A 12,340-nucleotide genomic window follows, 5' to 3' on the forward strand; every position below is an offset into this window, starting at 1 on the left:
GGAATTCTGTGTAGTGGTTCATAGTTATCTCCCAGAGTTCTTTCGCTGGGTGTAGCTGGTTCAATTCATTACTGCTCTATTGGAGCTGATTTGGTTCATCTCATTGTTGAAGAGGGCCAGGTTCATCAGAATTGATAAATGATTTCATTCTTATTGATATTTCTTGTCCAGCATAATAGCAGGGTTGCCAGAGTGGAAATTTCACATTAGCCCTACTCACCACTAGTCTTTAATTGCTAGACCATACTTTCCCATAAATCTTCGTCTGAAGGGGTGAATATAGAATCATTTCATTCTGAATATTTTTGAAAGTATCTCATTTCCTTATAACTAAAGCATACTTTAACAAAAAGTAAAAAAAAAAAAAAAAAAAAAAAGCTAAAAAAAACCAAAACTTGGTGTTTATCTTGAATCAAATAAAAGTGCGTTTGGGGACAAAGGAGATGTGGCTCTGGGGTCCTGATTGAGTGTTATGGAAGTTGATAATCCCTTGGTTGATCCAGGAATGCCTCACAGAAGAGATGTTATTTCCAGAGCTCTTAAAAAGCTTTGAGAATAAGGGGCTGGCTGGAGGCCTTTGGATTAGAGGCTCCAAGAAGGGATAATGACAAGAATGAAGTTCAGGGCACTGTGATGAAAGATCTTGGATGAGAAATTCAGGATTCTGGTATTGATCAAGTTTGTTCAGTAACTGCAGTAAAACTAGAAACAGCATTTATTTAGCTCATCAGGAAGAAATTTTAGGAGGTGTGTTTGGAAGAGGGATGGAATTCAGTGTTGACTTACACAAAACTCATGTAAAGTAATCTAATTGAAATTGTTTGGAAGGGGCCGTTTCCTTTTACTTGTAAATACCTGATTTGCTGATTTGTCTATATAGAGGGGTTTGTACTTAAGCATTTGTATTGCATCTACTTTTAGTGACTTCTGTGCTCAAAAACTTAGTGGCCCCTTGTTTGTTGCCCATAGTACAAAACATATAATCTTTTAAAATTAAATTTTATTTTTTCCAAAGAACATAGATTTCCTCTCTCCCACTCCACTGAAAATAAAAACAAAACCCTAGTGACAAATATACATAATCAAACAACAATTTCTTAACATTTCTCATGCTGTCACCTGTCCAATCATTGCATTGATAGTTTTCATTTCTTTCAAGCTTGTTTTTACAATGTTTGTTATTGTATATAAATTGTTCTTGTTCTGCTCAATTCATTCTGCTTCCCAGACTTCACTGAAACTGTCCCCTTCATTTTTTATGGCACAATAGCTTTCCATTAGATTTATATATCATTGTTTAGCTATTATTCCCCAATTTTTGACACACCCTTGGTTTTTCAGTTCTTTGCTACTACAAAGAGTTGTTATATTTTTGTTAGTATAAATATTTTGCCTCCTTGTTTCTTTTGGGGTAAAGAGTATGCCCAATTTATGTACTTTTGGGGATAGAGTTCCAAATTATTTTCTTGAATGACTATCAATTCACAATTCCCCAAGAGTACATGAATGTAACTGTTTTCTTGTAGTCCCTCCAGCTTTTATTTTCCTGTTGTCATCTTTGCCCAGATGCCTCAGCTATGAGGCAGAATATAAGGATTATAATTTGCATTTTTCTAGTTAGTAATGATTTGGAATGTTTTTTTTTTCATGTGGCTATTGATAGTTTGAATTTGAACACTTGGGAAGTGGCTCTTATACATTTGAATCATTTCATTATATATGGGGAAAATGAGACTTATTAGAAAAACTCGATTTTTCCCAGTTGTCTTAATTTCTTAATTTTGTGGGAAACAAAAATTTCCCTGTTGTCTTAATTTTAGCCGTATTTTGTTTTCTGTAAGAAGTTTTTAATTTTACATAATCAAAATTACACATTTTATATTCTGTAATAATTCTCTGTTCCCTTAAAAAACGTAGACTCTTCAGCTTGTCTTTTTAAGTCCAAAATATTGGCCATAGCCTTATTTTACCCTGCTTCCTTTTACAGATACCTAGTATTCTACCCACACTGGACTAATAGTCTGCCCTCTCCTGTCTTTGTACATTTGGTAGCCTCCCATTTCTGGAACATACTTCATCTCTACCTGTTGAATCTTTCATTCTGTTGAGACCTAATTTTGTTCTCGCTTCATTTGTGAAACTTTTCTTTATCTTCCCTCTTCCTAGTCCCCCACATTGATCTGGATGTTTTCCTCAAGCACTTTTTCCGAGCCTCTCTTTTGCCATATTTTACCCTGAGTCATACTTAATCATATTCATTGGACATTGGAAATAGTCTTTTTTTTTTCATTTTTTATTTTCTTAGTGTTTACTACAAGGCCATATACATAGTAAGATTTCCATAAGTTTTGATTGTCAAATTATTTGCTTTTGTCTTATAATAACTAAGGGATTGTTGTAGGTGATGGTTGTCTATTTATATGATTGTAGGTAACTTGAGTTGCTGTTTTGTTTTTTGTTTTAAGAAATGCATTTAGGAGAAACAGCAGGTGGTTTAACCTATGTTGAATTACTTCCTGTTTAAGGGAGGAAAGGGAAGGGAGAAAAAGTTGGAACTCAAGGTTTTGCAAAGATAAATGTTGAAAAAACTACCTTTGCATGTATTTGGAAAAATGGACTTTTGTCCATTAAAAAAATATTTTAAAAAGTTATTTTAGCTGCTGGAGTATTTTATATAGGTTATTTATATAGGTGTATAGTTGTGTATTACCAGTATTATTTGCTAGTCATAGACTCCCTGACCTTAGCAGAATGGAATTGACTATATCCTTAAGATGGTTTGTCATACTGTGATTTATCATTGATTTCTGTATTTTATGCTTTGATTTGTTTCTGTCTTTGATAGTGTTTAGAAGTTATTTACTTTTAATATGGTATTGGAAGATAGGGATTTGGTCCCAAGCATTTGCAGCAAGAAGCTTAGTCTTTGTTGGTAAGCTTAAATATATGCTGATACCATTCATCCTCCATCTCTGTGATTATACTGCTCCTCTCTCCCATTATCTTGGCCTGTATTTCCTTTTCTCATCCTACTGCGGTTGTTTGCTTTTTTTTTTTTTTTTTTTTTTTAATTCTCAACTTATAAAATTCCCAAGAGATCTAAGGATCACAGTGTAGGTTTCACAGGGGAAAAAATTTTTTTTAATTCAAAAGTTTTTCTAACCTGACATCCTTTTTTTTTTTTTTTTTTTTTTTTTTTTTTTTAATTTTAATAGCCTTTTACAGGTTATGTGTATGGGTAACTTTACAGCATTGACAATTGCCAAACCTCTTGTTCCAATTTTTCCTCTCCTTCCCCTTACCCTCTCCCCCAGATGGCAGATAACCAGTAGATGTTAAATATATTAAAATATAAATTAGATATACAATAAGTATACATGACCAAACCGTTATTTTGCTGGACAAAAAGAATCAGACTCTGAAATATTGTACAATTAGTCTGTGAAGGAAATCAAAAATGCAGGTGTGCATAAATATAGGGATTGGGAATTCAATGTAATGGTTTTTAGTCATCTCCCAGAGTTCTTTTTCTGGGCATAGCTAGTTCAGTTCATTACTGCTCCATTAGAAATGATTTGGTTGATCTCGTTGCTGAGGATGGCCTGATCCATCAGAACTGGTCATCATCTAGTATTGTTGTTGAAGTATAATGATCTCCTGGTCCTGCTCATTTCACTCAGCATCAGTTCGTGTAAGTCTCTCCAGGCCTTTCTGAAATCATCCTGTTGGTCATTTCTTACAGAACAGTAATATTCCATAATATTCATATACCACAATTTATTCAGCCATTCTCCAATTGATAGGCATCCACTCAGTTTCCAGTTTCTAGCCACTACAAAGAGGGCTGCCACAAACATTCGTGCACATACAGGCCCCTTTCCCTTCTTTAATATCTCTTTTGGGATATAAGCCCAGTAGTAACACTGCTGGATCAAAGGGTATGCACAGTTTGATAACTTTTTGAGCATAGTTCCAAATTGCTCACCAGAATTAACCTGACATCCTTATTAAAAGTCTAAGCAACAATACAGGAGAACTTTTATAAGGTAGCTAAGCAGGGGCGGCTAGGTGGCACAGTGGATAGAATACCAATCCTGAAGTCAGGCGGGCCTGAGTTCAAATTTGGTCTCGGACACAACACTTCCTAGCCGTGTGACCTTGGGCAAGTTACTTAATCCCAATTGCCTCAACAACAACAACAAAAAAGATATCTAAGCAGCTCCGCAGAATTTTTGAATTGTGGTAAAGCAAGCAGAATTGTCTATAACCCTTTCTTGTTTCATTTGGTGTGTTCACTTGGCTTTTTAATATTTTTTTGCTCTTAGACTTCCAGAAGGAGTTTAAACTTCCTCTAGAGTTGTCTGCATGGTTGTTCTTGGGGAATGCCTACATCTCTTCCAACACAACTTAAATTATTTCACTACCAGGAAGACCCCCCTACTGTTATCCAAATGCTTCTTTTAACACCATCTCATGTGTCACATTCTCTAAAACCTGGCACCTCATTCTGTCAACTGACCATGCTCCCTTTACTATAGTCCCCTACCCCATTTCCTCCCTGGGACCACTCCTTCCCATTAAGTTGTGAACATCTCATTAGAGCTCTTTGTCTAACTCAGCATTAGGCATAAATTGCTATTAATGAAATTGCCTCTTAATGAAAAGGGTTTCTTTAGGGAGGCTTATTTTCAGAAACCAAATGAGGTAAATGGAGTAATGACATCTCCAGTGTTCCAGAGCATCTAGCTCTTGGAACATAGTAGTATGGGCGAGAACTTCTGTGAAGAGCTGACTAGTTTTGACTTTTCTACAACTGCATCATATTCCTAGATTGTATCATACATTGTTAGAAAAGTAACTGGGATTTGTACTGTGGGAGGTATGAGTGAAAAATCTTGCGAAGACCCTGTGTTTGGCACATGGAATGTGAAAAGGGCTTCTTGGAACATAGTAACTGAATTTTACTAAACATCAAAAGAATATGCCAGAGATGCTGTGATTTTGCCGAGTTGCATTCTGGGTTGGATGAGTCTGCCCTATAGAATTTTACTATAGGAATTATGTTCTGCTTTTCCTCCACACATATACTTGAAAATATTTGTTATAATAACATTATGGGAACTTGCTAGCTTGTCACAAGCAATCACCACTTAGCTCTTACTGCTTGCCTGCCTTTGGGTTGCTTTGGGGAATATACTTGAACCCTGAACTTTGGAGATGAGCTGGGACCTATCATAAATATCTCAGAAGCTGAGTTGGAACCAAGATGGCTTAGGGACCAAGACAACAGAGTGGGTTGACTGTTAACTACCATAACTTAGCTGTGGGATTGGGAACAGGAAAGGTTCCCAAGAGACCCCTACCTTATATTTTCGTTGAAGTTACTTAGAACCTGCTGGATCAAGAGACACCTTTGGGTTTCTTGAACCTATCTTGGCATAATCATAACTTCTGGCAGAAGTGGGCAGAAAAGAGAAAGGGATGGGACATTCTAGCCACTCTTAGTGGGTATGGAAGGCACTTTATCATCATTCATTCCAAGTTCCTGGGCAGATATCTGTGCATCAAAATAGTGAATGAGAAAAATTTCAAATACCATCCAACTTGTCTCATTTGTTTGTTCCACATTGGTGCTACTCCTGCATTGTGCCCATTATCCTGTGATAACCATTTCATTCCTTTGGCAATATTTCTTAAAATAAACTCCAAAACTGACAAAACCCTGTTTTGATCTTCTAAATTAGTATGTCAATTTAGAATACAAGTTTGCTATTGGCCAAGTGGTCTTGCTGGGGGGGCGTGGGGGGGGGGGGGGGGGGGGGGGGGGGGGGGGGGGGGGGGAAAAGGGGGACAAGCTCCCAGAGAGTATATGCAATGTGGTGGTTTCACTTTTTCAGTGCTATTTTGTTTTGCCTAATATGATGTTCTTTGGAGATGATGGTATTTTTGTGTTCTGTTTTTAAGTGTTGGGGGGAAAAAAACCAATTTTTCTTTTTGCAGAAAAGCCTGCCATTGCACCACCCGTCTTTGTGTTTCAGAAGGATAAAGGACAAAAGGTAAGGGGCCAGTAAATTATATCTTCTATACGTTGGTTTCTTTATCCTGATTTTCACCTATATGGATGAATAAGATCGCAAAAGGCTGTTCTAAACTTGTGGAAACCTAGAAAGAGTGTCAGCTGAAATTTTGAAAGTAGAATGAGGGAGGCCATAAGGTTATTTTGAGATTGATGATCAAATTGTTTTGTTATGGGATGAGAGAATTCTGTTTTCAGAAAGTGATGTGAGATAGAAGTGGATATTAAAACAGAAAAAAATAATACTGTTCATACCTTTAGGAATATTTTCTGTCACATCTATCTTAGCACTTTGTCTCTTTGGAATATGCCTGTTTTGCGTTGTTACTGTTGATAATACAACTTAGAATTATTACAAATTCATTTGTTTTATAATTAATGGGCATCTTTACCCATGAAGGCTTTTTTTTCTAAATGAGTTTTAGGTTTGCTCACGTATTATATTAATACCTACTGTATTAATATGAACTTTAAAGGGATCAAATAATACGATTCCTCACCTGGTTTATGACACTTTTAAAATTTTGTATTTTTTATCAAATAGTGACTTAAACTTCCATTATTGATTCATTTGCTAAAGAAAGACATGAAAAATATCCAGAGTTTGATAATCCAAGTGATTTTTCATGTTCCATTCTGAATAAAGATGCCTTCTTCTCTAGACTAATTTATTTATGGATCTTGTTCTTTGTGCTTTAAATATTCTATGTAAAGAGTTTCTAGATGAGCTCCTAAGTTGTTAAATGAGTATGTAGGCTTTGCGAGATGAACTTATGATTATGTTTTAGGGTTATGGTTGTATTACATTTAATTACCCTGTATGTTCAATAAATTGCAAATTTTGAGAATTTTCTTAATCCTTTAAACCATCTATTTTAGTTTAATATTCACAATAGAAATTGACTTAAGCTATGTGTTAAGCTAAGAAAATCAGAAATTTTCTGTGTGTTGTGTGTGTGTGTGTGTGTGTGTGTGGCGTTTAAAGAACTATTTGTTGCTTGCTGATAAACCACCGCTTTTACAGTTACTAGTGATTCTGGTCCTTTGATATAGGAGTTGCAGTTCCATTGCTGTGTGACCCAGAGGAGGCACTTATAAATCACATAATTTGTGATGAAATTGTGTGGAAAACATATGAGAAGGGCTTTTACTCCCTTTTTTTTGTTTTTTTTTTTCCCCTTAAATCAGAATAATGGTTAATGGTTCAACAAAAGTCCAACTTAAATGCCTCATCATAAGATAACTCTGGATTCTCAAAATCTCTGACAGTGGAACACAAATTCAGGAGTCCTTGGCAAACAAGCTGCCTTTTGTCTAAGAATCAGCTTATGTGAATTTAATTATTAACTTCAATATGAGATTCTTATTCAGAGACTGTAAATACTTGTTACTAAAAGAAATGAGCCACATTTGTATTGACATCAGCAAACATAGAAGACATTAAGAAGTTGCAGCTAACATGAAAAATGGCTTCCTTGGGGAAACTAATAAAGGAATTTTGGTATGTTTGGTTTCATTGTGAGATGAAAGACACCATAGAATATTAAATAAATACAGTGGTTAAATGTAAACAGATGTGAATGGCTAGAAGAAAACTCCCTGATAATTTTCTATATGAAAGATTGCACTTAAGTGCCTGGTGCCTTGGTGTGTAGAGTATCTTGATATCTTGTACTGAGCTAAATGAGCAACACTTTTGTCATAAGATCATTGTGGTTTTTCACAAAAGCCCTAAAAATTAGTCATATGAAATTTCAATGATTCCAGTTGTTGCCCATTTTGAAGTATCTTCTGATCGGGTAGTATGTTTATGATGCTACTGAATATTGAAATGAACATAGTGCTTGTATTCCTTCATGAGGAATAAAATTAGTGCAGTGCATCAGAATGTCTATTAAATGTCTGCTTTTTGTTTTTGTTTTTTTTTTTTGCTATTGCAAACAAGATTAAATGTGAAGGCAAGCTTGCAAAAAACGACTATAATTTCTTAAGATAGTGCTTAGTAGATTTTTTTTTTTGTTACTTGAAGTATTATCTAAGCTTCCTTTATTGTTAATCATAATTACCTATTAAATATAACACATGATTGGGACAGGAAAAAGCCATCCTTCTTCCTCCCCACCTTTTCAAATAAGACAACCTTGGTTTAGGAAAATAGCTTCATTCAAATTCTGTTTACTGAATCTTGATTTAAATAAAAATTGATGTTTAAAAACAAACTATCAGAACATTAGTTGTGTGTGTACACACACGTGTATATAAATACAAATATTTGTTTATTGAGAAAATAAATTTCTCTTATGCAAGGAGGGAATTTATTATTTATTATTTATGCAAGGAGTTGCAATAGGATTGCCCATGGAATGCTAGACCATCTCCTTAACAGTTTAACTTTAACGAACTCTGTTAAATGCACATTTTATTTAGTGCTTACCAAAAGCAGTTCACAGAACTTTTGCAATTGCTGCACTGTTACATTGACAGAAAAGAAGAATGAAGCCTTGTATTTAGCTACTGGCTAATTCAATTTCTTTTGCATGTTCAGCACAAACTCCTAAGATTGGTTTATTTAAGTGGCACATTTGCAGCACAGTTCTAGTACTTTGAAAGAGCTGAGATAGACAGTAGTAGGGGAGGGAGGAGTGTTGGATCAGGAGTTGAAAAAAATACCAATGAAAGAACCATAGATGAATAGACCATCATTTTATCTGGGTTAAAAGAAACCCATTCTCCCATTTGCTTATGTTAGCTAAATGTTTCATTCAACAATTAAGTGCTTTCTATGTGCTAGGTACTATGCTAAGTGCAGATGATCCAAAGAAAGGCTAAAAAAAGTCAAACAAAAGCTAGACCCACTTTTTAGGGAGCAAGTTTACAGCCAGTCCAATGGGAGAAATAAAATGCAAACAACGTATATATTCACTAAGCAATGTATTAAGTGTCTGCTATGTGCTTGTGCATTGTTAAGCACTGAAGATAACAAAAAAGGCAAATGACATTCCCTGTTTTAAGAAGCTCATATTCTGATGGAAGAGACGATATGAAAACAATAACAAAGATTTGGCAAGATCTATATATGAGTTAAATTAGAGAGGAACACAGAGGGAAGACACTAGCATAAAGGAAAAGCTTCGTAGAAAGTTGGCTTTTAGTTAGAACTTGAAGGAAGCTAGCAGATGAAGATAAGGCTAATGAAAATGCTTGGGACATGGGGAGTAGGGAGAGGTGTGGGAGTGGTGAGCAGCTAGGTGGAAGCCAGTATGACTGGATTGCATAGTATTTGGGAAAAGAGTGTAGTGAAGTATTAAAGTATAAGAAGACTGGAAGGATGGGAGTGAGTATAAAAAACTATGAATGCCAGAGGATTTTACCTTTATAGCCACAATAAACCAGGAAAATCCCCCTTCCCCCTCAGGTGACATAGTCAGAGATCTGCATTTAGGAAGATTAGTTTGAGAGCCAGGGTGGAGGATGAGCCCATGCTCTAAAGGGAGATTTGAGGTCAATGTCTGTTGTAGTCTAGGCCTGACATTAGGAGAGTCTGAACTTTAGTAGTGGGTGTGGTGGAGGTTAAAAAGGTGAAAATTTGTACAAATGATATATACAGAACATCTTGGAGGTAATTTTAGAAGGAAGGCACTAAGATTTAGTAGGACTTGGAAAGGCTTCTTTGAGAAAGTACAATTTAAGCTGAGACTTGAAAGATAAATGACAAAGCCAGAAAGTGAAAATAGGAGGGTGGATTGAATAGAATAGTTGGGAGGTGGAGCATTCAGCCACTTTAAATTCACTGTCTTTTTGCATTATTATGAGCATTTTAGAAATAAGGGGTGATTTTGAAGCTTAAACAAGATAACTGGCCGTTTGGTTTAAAAAAAAAAACTTTAAAATCATTTAAAAGGTAGTGCAATGCAGTGATCTCATTAGTGTTGGTTATTTCCATTGATTTAATCACTTTTCCTTGATTTAATAAGCTGGATTCCTGAAAGAGCTAGTATCACTTTCAAATATTAGAATAGTGGAGATTATTGTAGATTTTTAAAATACTGATTTGATGTAAAAGATGGTGCATGTTAAGTTTCATGTGTTTAAAACAATTTCAAAACTCTGAAGGTACTGACCATATAGAATTAAGTATGTTTGATAAAACAAAAAAAAGCATAAAAGCTGTATTTTTAGGTGAAAGCAGAAGCTAATGAGTTCTAGGTGTTTGATTTATACAAATGTAATATTGGAAAACTTTAAGGAAGACGGACTTTTCTGGTTATTTGTAACAATAATAGGTAACATTTTATATTGTGCTTTGCATGTTAATCATTTGATTAATTCATTGTAAAAACCTTAAGATTGTTGTTGAGTGAATTAGTTTGCTGTGTCGCACAGAACTACTTTAATATTAGTGACCTGTAGTAAAACTCTTTAACCAAAGGTGATGAATTTTGTTAGGCCTCTATTATTAATTTCTTGGCCTAGATTTTGAGCATTTACCTGCTGTGATGGGATTTAATCATTTATATCCATAATTCAGATGATTCTGTTTGGGGAAAAAGTGATTTCATACATAAATATAGCTATATTTCTTTCTCAGGTTATTTCTGTCCAATTACCTATTCAGATTACTATTGAAATGTTCAATAGTTAGTGATGTGGATCAGTCCCCTTTATATTTTATGTTACTACTTTAATTCCACAGGATCAAATGGGACTTTTTGTGGTAGCAGGTTCGTTGTAGTCTTGTGTGCTGGATAAACTTAGGAAGTATAGAACAATACTCCTATCAGGATTTACTATCTGTATCACTCATTTAACAATTACACCATTTTGTGACATCTCAGAACCATGTAAATAAAAAGCTCTCTGGAAGGAATTAGGGATATTTGAGAGCTCTCTTCATGTATTTAAAGGGCTATCATGAAGTAGAAGGATAAGACTTGTTCTTCTTGGCCTCAAAGGGTAAAACTAGTACATTTCAAATAAATGTAAGAAAGAACAATTAGAATTATCTTAAAGTAAAAAGCGGATAATGAGAGCTATAATCATTCATTTCACTCTCACTGGTAGTATGTCAAGGGAAATTGCATGACCAATTGAGACATATTAGGAATATTGTTGATGAGACTTCTGCTTAAGTATAGGTTGGACTGTGTACATTGAGGGTGTTTTTGCAAATTTTGAGATTCTTAGATTTAATGATATTTGAAAACAAGTCTAAATTCAGTCAGAAAATTGTGTACAGAACTCCTGCAAAACAAGTCTGGGATAAAGGTCCATGAAATTGTTATTCCCTACTGGTGGTATTATCAGTTTAAAGGTATTCCTTGGGAATCCAGGTGCCCTACTTCAAAGCATGATAAAAGCATAGGAAAGAGGGCTTACAGGTTCTTAGGTTAAACCCTTTGTCCAACTTGATTTGGTTGTATTGGTTTGCTGAACTTTACTGGTCTGTTTTCCTAAATTCAATAGCTTTCTCTATACCTACAATATATACACATTTTCATTTCACTTAGATTCTATCAATAGTCACACAAAATCAAGAATGAGGGGAGGAAACACCTGTATTTTTGTTTTTGAATGCCACAAACCGAAGGGAAAAAAAGCTGGAAAAGACTTTATAGATATAATTTTGTCCACCTGAGCTAGTAGAGAATTGAAACCAGGTTCTGACTCCAAATCCAATGCTTTATCCACTCTGTTACCACTACCTTAGTTATAGAAAACTGTCAAGATATCTGTCAGGTATGAGGATTTTGTTGGAAATTTTGAAAATCAACCCAAATTAACTAGATCCCATCTGAGAACTTTTAGCAGAGTCAAATTGGCAGCAGATCCAAATTGGTTTATTTTCTCTGCTATTGATTTGGAAAATCTTATTTGTTTAAACAGGTTCTTAAACCTGTTCTGTGCTTTTGCTCATTGGTACTTCTGCCTGGAGCAGCTCCTCCCAGTAATCGGCAGAAATTATTAAAAAGGTTTAGATATCCTGGCACTATGACAACTGCTCCCCCATGTTGCAGCTTGTGCATTGAAGGAAAATTGTCTTTTTTGCTCCCAGTCCTCTGCAGAGCAAAAAGGCTTGTCGGATTCGGGAGAGGAGCCTCAGGGGAAGGCTGAGTCCCCCCACCATGGTGTGGGTCACACAGAGTCAGCTGGTGAGCATGTCTTAGAGCTTTCCACTCCCGCTAGTGCCTCAGCCAGAGCTTCTCCGACTCCCGCTTCTGAAGCCCAGCCTACTTCTATTCAACAAGAACTGGCAGGGGTAAGTTC

The 12,340-nt window shown here is 35.5% G+C and overlaps 1 protein-coding gene across 15 annotated transcripts in view; it reads left to right on the plus strand.

The window, feature by feature from the left end:
• RANBP3 (RAN binding protein 3) overlaps positions 1-12,340 on the plus strand; it is a 77,313-nt gene that overhangs the window by 12,545 nt on the left and 52,428 nt on the right. For 9 of the 15 annotated variants that reach the window (XM_023496722.2, XM_023496725.2, XM_023496721.2 and 6 more), the window contains exons 2-3: positions 6,001-6,056; positions 12,129-12,332. In XM_023496722.2, coding sequence (XP_023352490.1) covers positions 6,001-6,056; positions 12,129-12,332 — 260 coding nt within the window. Of the gene's footprint in view, positions 1-6,000; positions 6,057-12,128; positions 12,333-12,340 lie in introns of those variants that run through there. The other 6 variants (XM_023496729.2, XM_023496731.2, XM_023496730.2 and 3 more) reach the window with 2 other exon arrangements.

The sequence above is a fragment of the Sarcophilus harrisii genome, chromosome 1 (genome assembly GCF_902635505.1).
Source record: "Sarcophilus harrisii chromosome 1, mSarHar1.11, whole genome shotgun sequence".
In the NCBI taxonomy this organism is placed as follows: domain Eukaryota; kingdom Metazoa; phylum Chordata; class Mammalia; order Dasyuromorphia; family Dasyuridae; genus Sarcophilus; species Sarcophilus harrisii.